Source organism: Lygodium microphyllum, chromosome 8 (genome assembly GCF_053477565.2).
Source record: "Lygodium microphyllum isolate KBCC chromosome 8, Lygodium_microphyllum_v1.1.10, whole genome shotgun sequence".
In the NCBI taxonomy this organism is placed as follows: domain Eukaryota; kingdom Viridiplantae; phylum Streptophyta; class Polypodiopsida; order Schizaeales; family Lygodiaceae; genus Lygodium; species Lygodium microphyllum.
Genome location: NC_141142.1, coordinates 65422926 through 65445756, shown reverse-complemented (window position 1 = coordinate 65445756; position 22831 = coordinate 65422926). Strand labels below are relative to the sequence as shown.

At 36.3% G+C, this 22831-nt stretch overlaps 2 protein-coding genes across 2 annotated transcripts in view; both read right to left on the bottom strand.

Moving 5' to 3' along the window:
* Positions 1–7599: 7599 nt before the first annotated feature.
* LOC148032401 (cytochrome b561 domain-containing protein At2g30890-like) lies at positions 7600–8793 on the bottom strand. The gene has a single exon (XM_087684089.1). The coding sequence runs from the start codon at positions 8586–8588 to the stop codon at positions 7839–7841; it is 750 nt and encodes a 249-aa protein (XP_087540215.1). The 5' UTR covers positions 8589–8793; the 3' UTR covers positions 7600–7838.
* Positions 8794–16502: 7709 nt separating this feature from the next.
* LOC148032400 (amino acid transporter AVT3C-like) overlaps positions 16503–22831 on the bottom strand; it is a 106262-nt gene continuing 99933 nt past the window's right edge. Inside the window, 3 exon segments of the mRNA XM_087683923.1 lie at positions 16503–17047; positions 17378–17596; positions 17599–17822. Coding sequence (XP_087540049.1) covers positions 16503–17047; positions 17378–17596; positions 17599–17822 — 988 coding nt within the window.

The following is a 22831-nucleotide window of genomic DNA, read 5'->3' as shown; positions in this document are numbered from 1 at the left end:
CTCTCGCGAAGGGGCAGAGGTCTCAACTAAGGAGTGAAAATTTTCGAGGAGATGTAGTCCAAAGGTGACCACATTTTTTATAAGCTATCGTGTCATGATTTTATATGTGACAACTAATTAAACATTTCAATATATAGTATAAAATATATAGTGTGGCGTAGTCGCACAGATGATACTTTAGTGTGGAGCGTATCTACAAAATGTGATTCACAATGGATTGTGGTATCATGGCAAAGTTCGAGCAAGAGAGCCGACGGCGAGCCACAAATCCAAACACCGTTATAGAATAGATGGAGTATTTTGGAAACTTGTAAAGTATTATTACGATGGATTACCATAGCTTCTCCATGATCCTATTCAATGTGCCGTGGTTCAAAGTGGTACTGGAAGGAGCCGAGGCAACTGTTTGACGAGGTCCATCTAGATTTCTCAAAATAGATTTTTTAAAAAAATAGACAAATTTTCATAACACGTTTGTATTGCCAGTCCATTGTAAACAGGTGCATGAACTCATTTTTTTAAAATTTTATTATGACATGGTATATGTCACAAATGTTAAATCTCTCTTGTATGTGATTTTGAATAGATAATTTTCTATCCAAACTCCCAACAACCTCAATGGTGGTATGTTGTACCTTCAGCTTCCTAAAGTGCAAGAGTATGTGATGAAAGCAATGCTTTCAGCATAGATAAGGACACTATGCAAATAGAAGGGTTGATATTGCAAGGGGTGGAGGCCGCCCAAAGTTTGGAGCATATAGAGGAGGCAGAATCGGGTAACAATGATGGAAAGACAGAAGGCCAAGATTTCTTTGAGAACGAGTTGGACTCATCCTTTTGTGGTGACAATATTTCTATCCACCTTCCATTGTATGCAGAGTTGTTGTCAGGAGATTGACATGGTATCATAGGCTACATCATACTTGGCGTATCCACCTACTCAATTCGTTGATGAATCACTTATAAGGGTACTCTAGAATATGCATTTTAAGTAAGATCATTTTTTTAGAGTTATATTATTGTGCTTTGCCTAAATCTTTATATTGATTATGCTAACATCAATTTTTGTCTGTGCGGGTAACCTTGGTGGATATTTGGACAGCACAATGAGTCAAGGGATGAGTGACGAGGAGCTACAAGAGATCTTCACACGTATATCTCCAGATCATATGGCTAGATTCAGAGATATGGCTGACCAGGACTGAATCGAGCACCATCAAGCCGTTCCATTAGATCTACTTCGGCACACTCTAATGCTTTGATTTCCAGTAGAAGACGACGTCAACGCTCCAGACTTGGGCCGGGGATGGAGGGAGTGGATATGGGGGATGCTGTGGAGATGTGGATGACGTGAGCCTATAATTGGCTTGAGATATAGGTGCTACTCCTCGCTCTCATGTAGGTTCAAGAGAGGGTGGCTCAGGTGGTTATTGTGGAGGTATCAACGCAATGTCTTCCTCTCGTCGTTCTACTAGAGTTGTGTCACCTATGGGATTTGTCACACCTGTGGGGACGTCTACTCCAATCACTTTCGCTTTTGCTCAGTCGTTCGCAAGTGGCATCCCTATTGGTACTACTCGGAGAGATACCACCCTCGTAGGTATACCAAATGTACAAAGGTCTCCTGGATATACCTAGGAGTGCAGTCACTGGTGGGAGAGGACACATCTCAGACATACCCTAGAGGGCTATGGATACCTTGTAGATGATAGGACAGGAGCTGTCATCATGAATGATAAGGGGAGAAGGGTGATGGCTTATATGAGAGAGTTGTACCAACAAGTTTTTCAGCATAACGTCTTGGATCATTGGAAGAACATACCAAAGGGGAGCAAGGACTACATAGTAGCATCCTTGCATGAGGAGTTTTCGGTACCCACCACAGCAGATGGGTTTTCCACATGCTAGATAATGGAGTGGATGCGTGTGTACATGTCACACAGATGATCGGATGTATACAAGGCACTTAAGAGTGGGGCCTCAAAGTCGGAGTGGCTAGATGCAAATGACTTGCGCTGACTCAAGGAGAAGGCTACAGATTCTCCAAGACGTTGAAGACATCAGCGTAAGGCAGTAAGGGCATGACTGGAGGCAGACTGGAGGTAGGAGTGGTCCATCATCTTGGGAGTGGCGGCCACAGGACTTATCTGGAGGAATTTGTAAGTTTTTATTTTGTTATTCTTGCTTATTTTTTTACAATATCGCTTGTACTGACAATCATGTTTCTAACAGTTGTATTTTGTTTTCTTTGCAGCACTCTATTACAAACCGTGATCCCACCAACCTAGGGACTCGATATGTAGAGAGACACAGTTTCACTACATTGATCGATAGATTGTATGCATGCGGTGGCCCAGCAAGTCACTCATCTTTCTTATCCGTAGTTACTAATTTTAATTAAAATGCATTATTGTATGGTAGACTGATATGTAGTTATTTCTTTTTTTGCAGAGTTTGTTCAATGCTCCTTTATTTACGGTGGGACGAGATTTCGGATGGCGAGGATCTATAGCTCGTGCTTGAATCTATGGAGTGCACATCCTCTTCTTTTTTGGTCATGTGATTTATGCATGCATTTTCTATGCACTATATCTTTATCATCCTTTGTATCTTGCCATGATTCCATGAGTACTTTCATTAAGCGATCTTGTATTTATTTTATGTATTAGTCTTGTGCAATCAAGAACACTTTGCCTTCATTTTGACGACCATTGTACACGTTACTGTAACTCTTTTGTATGGCCCAAATACAGCACATTGTGCTACCCCTACTACTAAAAAAAAATTTCTATGTAACCGTCGCTATTAGCTTCGTAAATTTACATGTACATGTCGCTATTGGCATCATAGTTTGTGTCGCTATTTGCATCGTGACGCAAATAGCGACGGTTCTATGGCGTTGCTAATACCGACATGTTTAGCGACAACATGGAAAATTCTTTTAGTGAACATTTTCATCGCTTTGAACGTCGGTATGAGGCATGTATCTTGTAGTGCCTCTTTCTCTCTCTCATTAAACTCACACTCTCTCTCTAACTTCCTCTTTCTCTCTCTCTAACTTTCTCTATTTTTCTCCCCTCTCTCTCTTCCCTTTACTCTCTCTCTCCATAACTCTCTCACAGATACACACACACACTCTCTCTCTAACTCTATATATATATATATATATATATTTCTCCCCTTCCCTTTCTCTTTCTTTTTCATATTGAAAAAAAATTAATATATTATCTTTTATATTAAAAATAAATCTTTCATTATTTTTAAAGCAAATAACTATTTTAATTCAATCAAGTGCCTATCTTTTTATTCAAACAACTCTTTCTCTCTCTCTCTCACTCTTCTTATTTTCTTATGTTTCTCTCTCCCTCTTCATATCTATCTCCGTCTCTCTCTCTTCAACTCCCTATCCCTCTCTTCCCCCTTTCCCTCTCCATCTTCCCTCTCTCTCTCTGTCCCCTATCCTTCCTTTTCCCTTTTCCTCTCTCTATTTTTGAATATCCTTTATTTTTTCTCTCCATCTTTGCCCCGCTCTCTCCTTTCCTATGATTTTCCAATCCATCTCTATTTCTTTCACTCTCTCTCTCTCTCTTTCTCTCTCCATCTCCCCATCTCCCTTTTTCCTTTTCCTCTCCTTCTTTCTATTTTCTAAAATTATTAATTTTCTCTCTCCATGTTCTTCTTCCTTTCTATCTCCCTCTCCTCCTCTCTCTCTCTTTCCCTCTCTATGCCTCTCTCTCTCCCCCTCTCCCTCTCCCTCTTTTTTTCCCTATTTCCCTATCTCCATATTTCTCTCTCTCTTCCCCCTCTCTATTTTGCCTCTCCCTCTCTCTTTTTCCATCATTTTTTATTTTGTTCTCCACCTCTCTACTCCTCTCTCTCTCTTTCCCTCTCCCTCTTACCCTATGATTTTCATATCCACTCTCTGTCTCTTTTTCCCTCTCTCTTTCTCTCCCCTCTCTCCATCCACCCTCCCTCTCCATCTTTCCTTCTCTTTTCCTCTCCCTCTCTCTAATAATAAAAATTTATTAATTTTCTCTCTTCCTCTTTCTCTTTCTCTTCCTCTCCATCTCCCTCTTCTCCCCTCTCTCTCTTCCTCTCTCCTCTCCCTTTCCCCCTCCCTCTTCCTATTTCACAATCTCCATAAAACTCTCTCTCTCTCTCTCTCTCTCTCTCTCTCTCTCTCTCTCTCTCTCTCTCTCTCTCTCTCTCTCTCTCTCTCTCTCTCTCTCTCTCTCTCTCTCTCTCTCTCTCTCTCTCTCTCTCTCTCTCTCTCTCTCATATAAGCACAATGTACAAAGAAAAATGAAAAAGACAAGGAAGAAAGGGCTCACCTCAAGGCACGCAAGTGCTCTATTAAAGCTCTTATCCGTGCCAATCTTCTTCTTCTCCTTTGCATTACCCTTCTTTTTCCCCTTCATCCTCTCTCTCTCTCTCTCTCTCTCTCTCTCTCTCTCTCTCTCTCTCTCTCTCTCTCTCAAGCTTGAATAGTTTGCGGCAAAAAAAAGGTCACTAGTTTCTATTACTATACTACCAATCCCTTATAGTAAGAGATTCTACTAATCTAACAACTCACTTCAATGTTCCTTACTTTCTCACACTCTCTCTCATTCTTCTTTCTTTTATAACCAAAAGAATTAAGAAGAGAAGAAAAGAACACGCAATAAATTACACAATTTATAATGGCAAATAATTTCTCTTCTCTTCTCCTCACTCTTTCCTCTCCCCCTTTCTTTTTCATTGGCATATCATTTTTACAATAACGTGAAATAAAATGAGTTAAAAATACATCTACATAACCTACATTACCTCATTCTCTTACTTTCACTTTCTTAACTCATTTTTTTCACTCTCTATCTCTTTTGCATAATCTCTTTCACATAAGAGCAAAAAGATCAAGAAAAATACATAAAGACCTTGTAGCCATGTTTTTTCTTTTTTTGTCTACATGTTGGAAAAGATATGTAAGAAAAAAAACTAAAGATACATAAAAGTATAGCAAATAAAAGTACTTTTCTTGATGTATTGCATGTTTCAGTACCATAAGATGCACATGATGCAAAAATGAGTAGAGGAAACATAAGCTTTGCTTTAGCTATTTTGTCAAATGATGTTGGATTTTGTGACAGTATTTGCATCATATATGTGTCAATGTGTGCACCTATATATGCATTGGTATACATGCCAATATATGCAATAGTATATAATGACACATATATCGATGCAGATACCATCACATATACCATTGCAAAAATATCAATGCATATACTAGCACGTACCGGTCTAAATACTCAAGGGGTGCACGTATAAGAAATCATCTATATGAGCATGTTCAAAGGGTATTAAGAAATACCTTTTGTTAACATACTATAATGCCATTAAATGAGCCCTTTTACTTTACTAAACTTACATGTTTTTTCAAATTATAATTAAAATTTTCTTTTGTAAATATAATCCTGTAAATTTTACTAAATAAAATACTCTGTCTTTTGAAATCAAGTGGTATCTTACATGTCCTATAAGGCGCACCCTTGGGTCTAAATGGTGACAATTGTACCAATGTGTGTATATCGATGGCACACCAAGAAACACCTAAGCCATCAAAACGAGCATCAGAATAGCCTTGATCTATTGTAGTGTCTCATATATTGCATGTAAGAAAACTTTAGCTTTCAAAGCATTATCTAAACTCATGTCCATATTGTAATATAAAGAACAATATTATTTCCCCATTCTCATTTTATAGAGTGTACATATTATGCTTTAACACATTGTTGTATCAAGCTATGTTATTGTGTGTAATTTTTTTATAGCATGTGGAATTAGCGGTCTTAATGTAAACTCATGTATATATTGTACTTCAATATTTTGTTGTATCAAGCTATGCTATTGTGTGGACTATGTTGTCAAAGCCAAGGGTTGAACCTCAGGCTTACTAATTGAGTAGGGGTGTTACCACCACGAGTCTAGGACATTCAAATCTCTTCTTAGTACTTACTGCAAGGAAAAACAACCGACGGCTACCTGCATCTCTTTTTCCTGGCCGATCAGAGGAATAATAATGGAAAAGTGAGCGAAAGAGTGCGCATGGGCCCTGTGCCTACATCTATCCACAGCCGTCTTCATCACATGCACCTCCAACATATAAGATAAAAAGATGTCAAAGCGTACGAGTTGCCACAAGTTTATGGCTTTGATCATAGCATTGCAAACATTTAAAATAGAGCAATTTTATACCATATTCAGTGCACTAGCCCGAGTCAACCGTGCAGAAAAAGAATCCGGATTTGCTAAACAATACCACTATCTTGTCGTATAATTGCCTGGAGAATTCATCGAGGGTACTTCATGTCATATATGTCGTGTATTTTGTGGAAGGCTGCTGATTCCTGAAAGCTTTTTCCTGCACTTGCCGTGTCAGGACAGTGCTGATGTTCTAAGTTCTCACATTCTGAGCCTAACAGTAAAGCCAGCCGACTATCTCCCTGGCACACCTATATATGTACTTTCACCTTTAGTTTGATTCCAAGAGTCACCAATTGCAAGAGTTTCTTTCTTATGCGCTCGCAATATAGAACCCATGCTTCACCAACTCCCGCTCCCTTATTGTTTGGATTTTTGCTTTACCAATTCCGTTGGCTCCTCGAGAGGACGAGGTGCAATATCAGTGGATGCAGTACTATCGGAAGCTCGTGTTTTGCTTGTGTCATGTGCCATGCATCGAGTGGTGGTTGAGAAAAATGTGCACATGCAGCGTCAGCTTGACGCTTCCCTCTGCCCCTTCCACTTATACCAGCATAATTGCTAGTAATACCTCGTCTTAGAGGGGTTGTGAGTGTGCGCGTATAAGCGATGGTAGGCGCGCAATATCGGTCCAATATCAGGCACATTATGCTCAATAAACAAAATCAATAGGAGTGAAATAAATCAACCAACTATGGATTAAAAACCTTAAAAGCATATGAAACAATATGCTTATCTAAATCCTCCGAGTATGCAGTCCCTGAGTGGCTGTGGACAGTACTACAACGGTGCCCTGCAAGCAAGCGTGAATAGGATCAATCTATTAATATGTGTGGATGAATGCAACAAAGCCAATTGCGACTTGAGGACATAGAAACAATCTACCGCGGGGATTCACTAGTAGTAATAAAGAGATGTCACCTGCGTGAAAGAAATATATGAAAATACATTTTATCTACTCCCTATTTATCGGACCTTACCTTATAAAATGTACATTCTTTCCCTTAAATAACCCCCTTCCCTTACACTCACGTGGTACCATACCATAAACCCTAGTGAACCTCCCCAAGCAATCTACCACCCTATGTAGATGTGTATGTGATCAAGTACTAACATGCCGCACGAATTTAGTACAAATAGCCTATAACAACGTTAACAATCCTTCCAATGATCATGAATGGTGCGATACATGTATATAGTCACAATAATTTTTCCGCAGAGAGAAACACATACAGTCAGCTACGCTCAATGTCAAACAGCAAGAAAAGCAATGTATGTGCCATGAAAGCAGGACATAGACCATATACACAGCGTCTACAGCAAGGAAATCAATGAATACGATACTATAGACGATGAGTGCAACTGTTATTCTCGATTAAACTGAAATGAGTATCATAGTACGAAAGCAAATTGGAATGAACATCTGGGGAGAACAATGGCTAACTCCAATACAGAACTTCAATCGTGTGGAAACTTGAGGACAGAATACAGACTAGGAGCGTCAATGTATTGCAGTGAGGATGCGGATGCGATCAGATGCAGTTTAACGTCCAACTGTGGCCACAGCGACCGGCAATAATATTATAGTTGCATGCGGTTTAGTTGTTGGAAACTGTGATCATGGTCATGGACGTGGTTACAGGCGCTGTGCCCTCGACAAGAGGAGGAGGGATATTACCGTTGGCAGATAGTATTGGGGGCTTGGACGATGATGTTAGGTTGGTAGGTGCCGGCATTGTAGAAATCACGTCATGCAGATCCTTCGTGCCATCATGGACTTGCACTGGTAGGCGTTGTTGGGAAATGAGGTAGGCCCAGCGATCTTGGGCGAGATAGACGAGTGCCATCAAGGAGAGCTGAACAGAGAGGGCGACATTGAAGGGGAGGAGACTCTTGGAAAGTATGCGCTCGAAGATGGTGAGTCCGATGTAGATGTTGAGGAATCCAAGGATCACGATGGAGGTCCCCAGCAGCCAATGGGCGGCGTACCAGAGGCGACGCCATGGCTGGCCTCTCTGGGGCCTCAGCACACCCAGCAAAGCGGCCAGGCAGGGAGCCAGCAGCAGGGCAAGGCCGAGGCGGGCGTGCGTGTGGGTGAAGGCGAGGCGGCCAAACTGGGCGAGAACCAGGGCTCCGCCGGCCAACGCCAGGAGGAGGCCCGAGCACTGAAGAAGCATGTGGCCTCGGACGATCCAATGGGCGCACGCCGGGCCTGCTGACATTCCAGATCCTTGGAGCTCCAAGGTGGGTTTGAGGAAGCGGATGAGGAGCATGGCCAGGGGCATGCAGAAGCCTATGCCAACCCACATGAGCACGCCGTGAAGAAGCATGACGGTGAGACGATCCATGTACAGCTGATGATCTAACGTCGAGGATGGCGCTAATATTAATTGTTGTATTCCAAAGGATGGCGCAGACGCTGATCTAACGTGGAGGATGAAGTCAATGCAATAATTAGCTGAAGGAATGAGAATGAAGATGAAGATGAGGAGGGCTTCGGCTCTGACGATCTCGTATGTGTGTATGTGGAGGTAAAGCTTGGATCAGGTGCATTTGGCTGTTCGTCGTCCGGTTTTTGGCGCATTTCCTACCTACTATGAAAATCCCACGACGGGTGAGGCCGCGGGTCCCGCGCGGATCCATCCAAAAGCACACTTTGACTTGTAAATTCGTACGTCCTCTCAGGTCAACAGCAATACTAGCTACCTTCACTTTAAGATACATTGTTGGTCCTGCTACTAAGTGAAGGACCATAGTGTTCAGATTTGTTATCCAAGAATTTGAAACAAACGTCTTGGGTTGAAAATCTAGAGGGTTGGGAAGAAGTGGCTAGATAAGGATACTAACTTTGGATGGATTTGTAATATAAGAATAAATTTTCTTTTCTTTTATTACATTGTCAAGAGGGAAACAATAAGAGGTATGTGAAGTGTTTTTTGTGTAAAAGAGAGAGAGAGAGAGCACCAAAGAGAGATCCGATGGAGGAGACGAGAGAGAGAGAGAGAGAGAGAGAGATTAAAAATGGATCTCTCTCTCTCTTTCAATCAATCAAGGCAAGGTTGAAGATGGGGGAGGGGGCAACCTCCCTCCCTCCCTCTCTCTCTCTCTCTCTCTCTCTCTCTCTCTCTCTCTCTCTCTCTTTCGTTCGTTTCAACAAGGATCCTCCCTCCTTTGATTATGCTATCAAGTCCCCCTCCCCCCAATTGATTGTGTTGCCATGTAACCCCCAACAAAAAATTTGACTACGCTGCCACATTTCCACAAGGGAGAGGGAGAGAGAGAGAAGGGGGGGAGAAATAAAAATTTTATACAAAGAAATGTTAATATTTTTTATTAGGGGGTGTGTTATAGAGAGAGAGAGAGAGAGAGAGAGAGGAGGGGAGATATAAAAATATTATACAAAGAAATGTTAATTTTTTATTGGTCTTGTAGTATCTCGATTCTTGAGATAATACCTATATAAGGTTACTTTCTTAGTAATGTTTCTAATTATTTTATTTTTATTTGACATGCACTATCATTTTGTTTCAATATTTTTTTTTCTTTTTTATATAAATGTTATGTCAATTAAATGTCATTTTTCAAATAAAGTTCCTTTTTTTAATATTATATTGATTTTTATTTATCATACTAAATTTAAACATAAAATATTTTATTTCTAATTAAATTTAAATATTGTTTCATATCATAGTTTAACATTTTTGTATTGAAGATTTTTTTTAATATTTAAGTTTTGAATGTCTTTATTAGGAATTTCATTAATTAAATGTTATATATTTGTTATGTTAGATGCTTTTTAAAAAGAATATAGATGTTTTTCAAAATAATTGTTTGATATTAACTATTATGTTGATTAAACATGATATGTTTTAGAATTTAGTTTTTATGTATTCTAGTTTTAAAAAGTATATATTTTCTTTTTTTCCTGATTTTAGGTGTTAGTATTATTTAATTTTTGGACAAACAAAAAATTATATGTTAATAAATACAATTTTTATCTTTGATGTTATGTTAATTGGATGTTGATTTATTATCATTAAAATTTTAGACAGTGGGTGTTTTTAAAAATTAGTGTTGTTGATATATGTTTTCTGCACTCAATACTTTATGAAATAAATGTAAAATCTATTGTTGAAATTCAAGTTTATATATATATATATATATATATATATATATATATATATATATATATATATATATATATATATATATATACATATATATGTTACTTTAGATCAATATGTATATAGGTATGTATGAATGTATATTTTTTTTTAAATATGTGTTTATATAGATTTATTTAACTAAATTTTATTGATCTATTATTTTATATATCTTTTTTATTAATAGTGATATATTATTATATGTTATGTTTTTGCTTATGCTAGATGATGATAATGGCGAGAGAGAGAGAGAGAGAGAGAGAGAGAGAGAGAGAGAGAGAGAGAGAGAGAGAGAGAGAGAGAGAGAGAGCTTATTAATACTTGAAAGATAATTGATCTTTTCTAATGAATAGCTTTTTAAAACTTGATGTCGAGTTTAATATATAAAATATTATTAAAGTAATATATTATATGATTTTCTTTATATTAGGTGAAAGAGATAAGGAAAGAGAGAGAAAGACAAAATGATATAAGTATTAGATCTTCTTTATAGAGTGTTTTCTTAAATCTTAAAATTTTGAAACAATAAAATTGCTCGTTTTCAAATGTTATTATTGTTTTTTTCTTTCATTACCATTATTTTTTGTGGGCTAATAAGTACAAATATTTTCTTAATATTTAGAGTATTTCTAATATTAGTTACTTGTAGTTTGTGTCTAAAATTGATCATTAAAATTTTAAATGTGTATATAATAATTATGATATTTTTTGTCTATTATTGATTTTTAAAAGTAGATTATTTCAAAAAATTGTTACACCTATTTTTAACATGTTTATGTAAATAAATTATAACTAAGCTATATCTTTCTATATTCCAAAATACATTTTTGGCATTGAATCATTGGACAAGTGACTCCTCATTTTTATCTTAGTATTATGTGTTGTCATGTATGTTTGATATATGCGTTTAGTATTGTGACTGATAGTTGTTTATCAACTTTTTATGTTAAGTATTGCTTATATGTATCACTTTATATTTTTTATTGAATAGGCATCAAACATAAGTAAGTAAAAATTTTAATAATAAAAACTTGAAAAAGTATAGATTTTCTACATTTAATTTGAAAGAATAATATAGTTAATAAATACTAAAGGTAATAATAGATTTTATTGAGATTAATATTTAAATTGACTATTATTTTATGTGTTTTATTGAGTCAAGTTTATGTTTGTTTGTAGATTATATAATTAATCATTATGAGAAAATTTAATTAAAATATAGTTTAAAGTACTTAAAATCATTGATATTTTTAAAAATCTAGATTATATTTGTATTTTAATTACAATGGTTACTTTTGTTTGTGTGTGTGTGTGTGTGTGTGTGTGTGTGTGTGTGTGTGTGTGTGGAGAGATGTGTAATATAATTTCATCATTAGATACATGCATGTTTTATTTTTTTGTATTTTGTTACGTAATAGAATAATATTGATAACTTATAATTAAATATATAGATTTAGGATAAATATACTTGAGTAATTATATTAATTATCAATATGTAAGGATAGTGATAGTATATAAAGTTTCTCTTAATATATGATTTATAATGAATTTATGTATGATTATTTAATTAAAAAAATGATAATAATAGACTTTATTAGGACTCCTATTTAAATCAACAATTGGTCCTAAATGGGAAATCTCACATTATGAATGACAATTTGGATAACATGTACCATAACTTTTTTTCAAAGCATTAAAGATATTAACAAAATAAATAATTGATTTTATATGGGTAAGAATGCTTCAAGGTACCATTAATGGTAAACAGCTCACAACTAAAGATATTGAAAATAATATACATATCAAAAAATTATTAAAATATAATATTACATTTAAGGATTTTGGACAAAAACAAACATCACTAGACTATAAAATATCATTTTTAGAAAATATTTTTCTATGATTAGACACTTGAAACAACCAATGTTTGTTATTAGTTTTTCATATAGAAACCTCTAATCCATTGTTTAATTATACAAAACAAAAACTTTTCAAAATATAGAACATATCGAAGACCAATGGATATTCCAGCAAAACGATAATAATCTATCTAATGCCAATTTTTAGATAGATGAAATGAAGTATTACATTTTGACTGAGATCATATGTCAAAAAGATATATCATCTATTGATATTTGAATTAAAACACTATAAGATACAGGCCACATACCAATATTCAAAGTGATGCAAATGTTCTTTAAAAAATTGCCCATGTCGTCACTAAAAGCATTAGTATAAGTGTCTCTACAAATCCGTTGTAGATAGCATCTCTACTAGCGTTGCAAAAAATGACACTTGTAGCAATACAAATAACGACATTGTGTGACACATAGCAACACGTGCAGTAAATTAGTAACGCAAATAGCGATGGTTACAAAGAAAAAAATTTGTGGTAAGCTGCCCTACCACCCACAGCACCATGTGTTGTATAATATTCTACAAAGCAATTACATATTGGATACGCAATCGTCATCTTGTTTGTTATTGATTTTTAAAAGTAGATTATTTCAAAAAATTATTACACCTATTTTTTAACATGTTTATGCAAATAAATTATAATTAAGCTATATCTTTCTATATTCGAAATTACATTTTTGGCATTCAATCATTGGACAAGTGACTCCTCCCTTTTATTTTGGTATTATGTGTTGTCATTTATGTTTGATATATGCTTTTAGTATTGTGGCTGATAGTTGTTTATCAACTTTTTATGTTAAGTATTGCTTATATGTATCACTTTATATTTTTTATTGAATAAGCATCAAACATAAGTAAGTAAAAAGTTTAATACTAAAAACTTGAAAAAATATAAATTTTCTACATTTAATTTGAAAGAATAATATAGTTAATAAATACTAAAGGTAATAATAGATTTTATTGAGATTAATATTTAAATTGACTATTATTTTATGTGTTTTATTGAGTCAAGTTTATGTTTGTTTGTAGATTATATAACTAATCATTATGAGAAAAATTAATTAAAATATAGTTTAAAGTACTTGAAATTATTGATATTTTTAAACATCTAGATTATATTTTTATTTTAATTACAATGGTTACTTTTGTTTGTTTGTTTGTGTGTGTGTGTGTGTGTGTGTGTGTGTGTGTGTGTGTGTGTGTGTGTGTGTGTGTGTGTGTGTGTGTGTGTGTGTGTGTGTGTGTGTGTGTGTGTGTGTGTGTGTGTGTGTGTGTGTGTGTGTGTGTGTGTGTGTGTGTGGACATATGTGTAATATAATTTCATCATTAGATACATGCATGTTTTATTTGTTTATAGTTTGTTACGTAATAGAATAATATTAATAACTTATAATTAAATATATAGATTTAGGATAAATATACTTGAGTAATTATATTAATTATCAATATGTAAGGATAGTGATAGTATATAAAGTTTTTCTTAATATATGATTTATAATGTCTTTATGTATCATTATTTAATGAAAAAAGGGATAATAATAGACTTTATTAGGACTCCTATTTAAATCAACAATTGGTCCTAAATGGGAAATCTCACATTATGAATGACAATTTGGATAACATGTACCATAACTTTTTTTCAAAGCATTAAAGATATTAACAAAATAAACAATTGATTTTATATGGGTAAGAATGCTTCAAGGTACCATTAATGGTAAACAGCTCACAACTAAAGATATTGAAAATAATATACATATCAAAAAATTTATTAAAATATAATATTACATTTAAGGATTTTGGTACAAAAGCAAACATCACTAGACTATAAAATATCATTTTTAGGAAATATTTTTCTATGATTAGATACTTGAAACAACCAATGTTCGTTATTAGTTTTTCATATAGAAACCTCTAATCCATTGTTTAATTAAACAAAACAAAGACTTTTCAAAATATAGAACATATCGAAGACAAATGGATATTTCAGCAAAATGATAATAATCTATCTAATGCCAATTTTCATAAAGATGAAATAAAATATTACATTTTGACTGATTTTATATCTCAAAAAGATATATCATCCATTGATATTTGAATTAAATAACTATAAGATACATGCCACATACCAACATTCAAAGCGATGCAAATGTTCATCAAAAAATTGCCCCTATCGTCACTAAAAGCATTAGTATAAGCGTCTCTACAAATCCATTGTAAATAGCATCGCTATTAGCATTGCAAAAAATGACACTTATAGCAATACAAATAACGACATTGTGTGACAGATAGCAACACGTGCAGTAAATTAGTAACGCAAATAGCGATGGTTACAGAGAAAAAAATTTGTGGTAAACTGCCCTACCACCCACAGCACCATGTGTTGTATAATATTCTACAAAGCAATTAGATATTGGATACGCAATCGTCATCTTGTTTGTTATTGATTTTTAAAAGTAGATTATTTCAAAAAATTGTTACACCTATTTTTTAACATGTTTATGCAAATAAATTATAACTAAGCTATATCTTTCTATATTCGAAATTACATTTTTGGCATTGAATCATTGAACAAGTGACTCCTCCCTTTTATTTTGGTATTATGTATTGTCATGTATGTTTGATATATGCTTTTAGTATTGTGACTGATAGTTGTTTATCAACTTTTTATATTAAGTATTGCTTATATGTATCACTTTATATTTTTTATTGAATAAGAATCAAACATAAGTAAGCAAAAAGTTTAATACTAAAAACTTGAAAAAGTATAAATTTTCTACATTTAATTTGAAAGAATAATATAGTTAATAAATACTAAAGATAATAATAGATTTTATTGAGATTAATATTATAATTGACTATTATTTTATGTATTTTATTGAGTCAAGTTTATGTTTGTTTGTAGATTATATAACTAATCATTATGAGAAAAATTAATTAAAATATAGTTTAAAGTACTTAAAAATAATTGATATTTTTAAAAATCTAGATTATATTTGTATTTTAATTACAATGGTTACTTTTGTGTGTGTGTGTGTGTGTGTGTGTGTGTGTGTGTGTGTGTGTGTGTGTGTGTGTGTGTGTGTAGAGATGTGTAATATATTGGAAACTGCGAGGAAGACGAGAGAGACGAAAGGAAAATAGGAGAGAGATATGAGACACCGGAAGTGAAACCCTAAAAGTGTGTATACTGAGCACACATGATAGAAATATATAGAGGGGACTTGGGGCGCTATATATAGACAGACTATATATAGCTAACACCACCGCTCAAATAAAGGTCCCTTACTATGGATGAAAAAACCCTTGGGGGCTCAAGGGAAAAGCCCACAGCTCTATATAGGTCTATCGTTATATTAATATTCAAAATATAAAATTACAAAGTTGAACTTACAAGAGCGTGTTCATAGGCATCAAAGGAGCTACATCACTCCTGAATTACAACGGCCTACTCAGAGGCATCAAAAGAGCTTTATCACTCCTAAATATACATTTAAAATAAGATAAGTGACATCACTACAAAAGATAAAATCTCCAAGAAATTCCTTCAACTGAACATCTCCAAGAAATTCCTTCTATAAGCGACATCACTGCAAAAGATAAAATCTCCAAGAAATTCCTTCAACTGAACATCTCCAAGAAATTCCTTCTATAAGCGACATCACTGCAAAAGATAAAATCTCGAAGAAATTCCTTCAACTGAACTTGGGATGTAAGCAGTATATCTGTCATATCAAAACTTAAAGAAAAACGTTACAGTGACATTAGAACAACACAAGGTCTATAGAGACGGTTCCCGACGCCGCTCTATAGACAACATAACACATGTGGGGCCCCATGAATAGAATATAAATAAAACAATTTGTCATCAGCTGAAATATAGACGCTCATCAGCTGGAAAGAATATAAACGAAGCAATGTATCATTAGCTAGAATATAGAGGCTCATCAATGGAATAACGAATGAGGACGATCATCATGAAGCATGGCAATATCAACATCTAAAAGTAATGTTGATGTTAAAATGTAGAGAGAGAGAGAGAGAGAGAGAGAGAGAGAGAGAGAGCTTATCGAGAGGAAGCTTATCTGCTAAGTGGCTCTCGTAAGCTACTAGGTTTCTAAACAACCTCTCTGTATCATCTCCCACTCATATTTTGAGCGAAAACCATGGATTCAATTCTCAAAACTAGATGGAATGCATCAATGCCACCCTGGAAAACTTCACAATTGTTGTCCTCCAATTGGACCCAAGGTTCAAAGTGATGATGTCCAATGTGCCTTCCCCGAATGCCATGTACCCTAGAAGCCCGAACAGCGTGTACAGCATGGCAATGCATAGCATGGCGAGCCCAAGTACGCTCCCAAACTTCTTTCTATCTTTCATAGCATATTCCAATGGCAAAACCAGGCCAAAACCCTCAAAAGCATAGATAGCAACCCCCACAGCAAAGGGAATTGTATTCAAACCCTGATATGCTACCGGTGAAGCAACACCCTCAGCTACGATGGTACTTACATCTTGCTGCATCACGACAACCATGGAAAAGCCGCTGATGACATCGGCTGCAATGAGAGGTTGCTTGCTCAAAGAGCTCCTTAATGGCCGAGACAAGCTGACGAGGGGAGCGACGAGGTTGTGATGCAGAGGGATCATCCTGATTGCTGAAGACAGAGGCCAGATTCTCTCGGGGAGCGACAAGGCTGGGATGCAGATAGAGGCCAGATTCTCGGCTGTGGATATATATCAGCAAGGGCCCCACCCTCTCACCCTCTTTCATGGGTTTACCCGGTCGTTGGGTGAGTGTGGGGCCCACAAATTAAAGCCCCCTAAAAGATGCATTGGTCTCGCCCAGAGGATCATCCCGACTATCGAACCCTGTACCTCTACTCCCACACATTGAAGCCTTAATCCACGCGCCCGCGAATCACATTGGTGAAAGATTTGTTTCTCGTTTTGACTTGACTTTTAAAAAACAAAAAGGTTGAGACACCGGCAAGCAACCGGGAGTTTACCGGCACGTCCCCATAAAAGCAGGACCCATGCTGAAATTTATATTTGGCCCAGATTCTCTTCGATGAAGATGAGGTACGCGATGCAGAAGGCACCTTGGATGAGGACGATCGTGAGATCGACTGAGAAGCGGCCCCATCGGCCGCACGCGACGAAGCCGAGGTCAGAGAAAGTGCTGATGGGGTGGTCTCCATCTTTCTCAAGCCTGGCTCTGGACCAGACGAGGAGCATCATGCAGACGTGGCAAGCGAAGGTGACCGCCACCATGAGACGCAGGACGAGAGTCATCCGGTGTGCTTGAAAGTGTAGGGGAGGCCTAGGACGCCTGCGCCCACGATGGATATCACGATGTTGCCAAAGGACTTGCCCACAGATGACAGCTGATTGATGATGATGGTAATGATGAGGGTGACCTTCTGGCATAACCCTTGTCTACAAACAGAGGCGATGGGTTTGGCGATGAGCCTTTGATCGCCATGTCTATCCGTCTCTCCCCTATTCCAACAGAAAGGGATAAAAAATCAGAGAAAGCAACAGAGGCGATGGGTCTAGCGATGAGCCTTTGATTTCCATGTCTATCTGTCTCTCCTATGTTCCAGCGGAAAGGGATAAAAAACCAGAGAAACCCTCTGCTCGCAGAAAGACAGACATACACCTTGGTCATTCACTGGAAAAGTTCATCAACAAGCTTTTTTTTTTAAAGAAAAGTTAATAAAAACTCTGATACCATGTTGGAAACTACGAGGAAGACGAGGGAGATGAAAGGAAGAGAGGAGAGAGATATGAGACACCGAAAGTGGAACCCCAGAAGTGTGTCTACTGAGCGCACATGATAGGAATATATAGAGGGGACCTAGGGCACTATATATAGATAGACTATATATAGCTACTAGACTATATATAGCTAACATAATATAATTTCATCATTAGATACATGCATGTTTTATTTGTTTATAGTTTGTTACGTAATAGAATAATATTAATAACTTATAATTAAATATATAAATTTAGGATAAATATACTTGAGTAATTATATTAATTATCAATATGTAAGGATAGTGATAGTATATAATTTTTTCTTAATATATGCTTTATAATGAATTTATGTATGATTATTTAATGAAAAAAGGATAATAATAGAATTTATTAGGACTCCTATTTAAATCAACAATTGGTCCTAAATGGAAAATCTCACATTATGAATGACAATTTGGATAACATGTACCATAGCTTTTTTTCAAAGCATTAAAGATATTAACAAAATAAAAAATTGATTTTATATGGGTAAGAATGCTTCAAGGTACTATTAATGTTAAACAGCTCACAACTAAAGATATTGAAAATAATATACATATCAAAAAATTATTAAAATATAATATTACATTTTAAGGATTTTGGACAAAAACAAACATCACTAGACTATAAAATATCATTTTTAGAAAATGTCTTTCTATGATTAGACACTTGAAACAACCAATGTTTGTTATTAGTTTTTCATATAAAAACCTCTAATCCATTGTTTAATTAAACAAAACAAAGACTTTTCAAAATATAGAACATATCGAAGACAAATGGATATTTCAGCAAAATGATAATAATCTATCTAATGCCAATTTTCAGATAGATGAAATGAAGTATTACATTTTGACTGAGATTATATCTCAAAAAGATATATCATCTATTGATATTTGAATTAAAACAGTATAAGATACAGGCCACATACCAACATTCAAAGCGATGCAAATGTTCATAAAAAATTTGCCCCCGTCATCGCTAAAAGCGTTAGTATAAGCGTCTCTACAAATCCGTTGTAGATAGCATCGCTATTAGCGTTGCAAAAAATGACACTTATAGCAATACAAATAACGACATTGTGTGACAGATAGCAACACGTTCAGTAAATTAGTAATGCAAATAGCGATGGTTACAGAGAAAAAAATTTGTGGTAAGCTGCCCTACCACCCACAACACCATGTGTTGTATAATATTCTACAAAGCAATTACATATTGGATACGCAATCGTCATCAATACAGGTGCAAAAACTACTTAAAACCACAAGACTAATAACTCATAAAATAAGTACAAGACTAGTGATGACAACTCATGAATTTACATGGAACCATGGAGAGGAGAGCTAAAACAAACATGAAAATCTATCTATAAATATTGCAAAGTGCAATTTTATACAATGGATGATAAATAAATCCGAGGAATGCTACATGAAAAAGGCCTGCATAGATCACATGACCAAAAAAGAATATGATGTGCGCTCCACAAATCTAAGCACATGCTACAGATCCTTACCATCTGAAAGCTCATCCCCACGCAAAGGAGCATCAAATGGACATTGCAAAATGAATAACCAGACATTAGTCCACCATACATAATGCATCAAAAAAAAAAAACTAGTGACTACAAACAAGAAAGTGGATTGACTTACTAGGCCACCATATACGTACAATTTATCGATAAGCGCAGTGAGACCATCTCTCTCTGCATATCGAGTCTCCAAACCTGTGGGATCATGGTTTGTAATGGAGTGCTGCAAAGAAAATAGAATAGCATTGTTAGAAACATGATTGTTAGTACAAGTGATATTCCAAAGAAGAAAGCTAGAAGAACCAAAACAAAACTTGCAAAGTCCTCTAAATAAAACCTATGGCCACCACTCCCCAGATGATGCACAATCCCTACCTCCAATTGTGCCCTTTTGATGCGTCCCGCTACCACCGCCATCATCCTGGAGAATCTATGGCCTCTTCCTTGAGTTTCCACCAATCCTCTGCATCTAGCCACTCGAACTTTAAGACGCCATTCTTGATTGCCTTGCATGTATCCGATCATCTATGTGACATGTAGGCACACATACACTCCATCATCCAACCCAGTGGAAAATCTCTATGATGTCGTAGGTACCGGAAACTCCTCATGCAAAGACACCACTACATAGTCCTTGCTCCCCTTGGGTATATTCTTCCAATGGTCCAAAACGTTGTGCCTAAGGCATAACTCTCTCATGCGAGACATCACCCTCCTCCCCTCATCATTTATGATTATAGCAACTGTCTTGTCATCTATGAGGTATCCATACCCTATTGGGATATGTCTAAGGTGTGTCCTCTCCCACACCTACAACCATGCTCTTAGGCATAATGAAGAGACCCCCGTATGTCTAGCATACCTATGGGGATAGTATCTCTCGGAGTAGCACCCGTAAGGATGCTACCTGCAAACGGCTGAGTGAAACTTGGATTCACGAGAGTAGATGTCCCTACAGGTGTAACAAATCTTGGAGGTGACAAGTATCCACCAGATCGATGAGATGAAGACACTGCATTGGTGCCTCCACAACACCCACCTAATCCACCCTCTCTGAAATTGGTACAAGAGAGTGAGGAATACCACCCTCTCTAGAACCAGCTGCTAGCTCATAGCATCCACATCTCTACAGCACCCCAAAACTACTCCCTCCATCCGGGGCTAGTCTAGAGCATCGACCTCATCTACTGGAAATTGAAGCATTAGGGCATGCCAAAGTAGATCTCATAGAACGGCCTGATGATGTCTGTAATAGCTCCCAGTCCACTATATCTCTAAATTAGGCCATATGGTCTGGAGACATATGTGTAAATATCTCATGCAACTCCTCATCACTCATCCCTCGACTCATCCTGCTCTCTAGGTATCATCAAAGGTAACCTACGCAAACAGAAAATGATATTAGCATAATCAATATAAGGATTTAGGTAAATTACAACAATACAACTTTGAGAAAAATGATACTAATTAAAATGCATATTCTAAAGTACCCTTAGAAACGAATCATCAATGAATTGAGTAGGCAAACGCAAATATGGCCTGGCCTATGGCCCCATGTTAATCTCCTAGCACAACTCAACGTACACTGAAAGATCTATAGATAGGTCACCACAAAAAGAGGATTCCACTTTATTCTCAAAAAATTCCTGGCCTCCTGTCTCTTTGTCTACATTACCCATGTATGTCTCCTCTACACGCTTCAAGCCCTCTTTGCCCTCCACCCTTGGCAATATCAGTCCCTGCACATGCATACTCTCCTCATCTACCTTGGTAACATTGATTTCATCATACACTCAGGCACTCTGAGGAGCTAACAGCACCACATACAACCATCAAGGTTGTCGAGGATTTGGATAGAAGATTACATGTTCAATATCACATATAAGAGTGAATCAACATTTGTGACTATTTCGTGTCATGGAAATTTTTGAAAAATAGGTCATGCAACTATTCACAATGGCCCGACAAGACAAACATGTTGCATATATCCGTCCATCTTTTCTCAGAATCTATTTCCAGAAATCTAGATGGACCACGTCAAATGGTTGTTCCACCTTCTTCCAATACCACTTTTAACCATTGTACATCAAATATGATCATGGAGAGGCTAAGATAATCCACTAAGATAATACTTTGCAAGTTTTCAACATAGTCCATCTCATCTACAATGATATTTGTATCCGTGGCCCGCCATTAGCTCTCTTGATCTCTTTCTCAAACTTTACCATGTCACCACAATCCATTGTGGAGCATATTTTGTTGATAAGCTCAACACAGAAATGTCGCCTGCACAACCACGTTTTAATGTAGATTTTGTATTGTACACTGAAACGATTAGATTAGTTGTTGCATATAAAATCTAGATACGGTAGCAAATAAAGCATGCGGTTACCTTCGAACTACATCCCCTTGAGAATTCCCACTCCTCTGTAGAGTCCTCTACCCCTTCGTGCGAAGTTGTGATCAAAGCTCTATGTAACCACCGCATAGACATAAACCACGACATCTCCTTCATGCCCTCGAGATATTGAATTGGTCAATGGCTTGTACTATGTTGAAATTTTGATCGTGCTTCTTCCTGATCTTTTCTGGCCTACTCGTTCTAGCGAGCCACATCTCCATGGATGCATGATGCAACATACAAAAATGATTCACTTTCTCCTCCATGGAAATGTCCATCCTTTTTCCTACTCCATTTTCAACCACCACATCTTCAATCAGTTCATCATCATCCTTCAATGACCATAGCATACTATTGAATTGGTCGATGGCTTGTACTACGTTGAAATTCCGATCATGCTTCTTCCCAATCTTTTCTAGACTACTCGTTCTAGCGAGCCACATCTCCATGGATGCATGATGAAACATACAAAAATGATTCACTTTCTCCTCCATGGAAGTGTCCATCCTTTTTCCTACTCTATTTTCAACCACCATATCTTCGATCAGTTTATCATCATCCTTTAGTGACCATAGCATACTATTTTCTAAATCCAATGTTGGTAGCCACTCTAAAATATACATTAATACCTGTGACACTAGCAAACCTTCAACCATGCTACCTTCCAACCAAACTCATTGTCGCAAAAAGCCCTTTAGGGTTTTCATGAAGCACTCCAAAAAGAACATCCATCGTGAGCATGCTCGTGTGGGCAGGTACTTCTCAAAGAGACAAACCATCTCC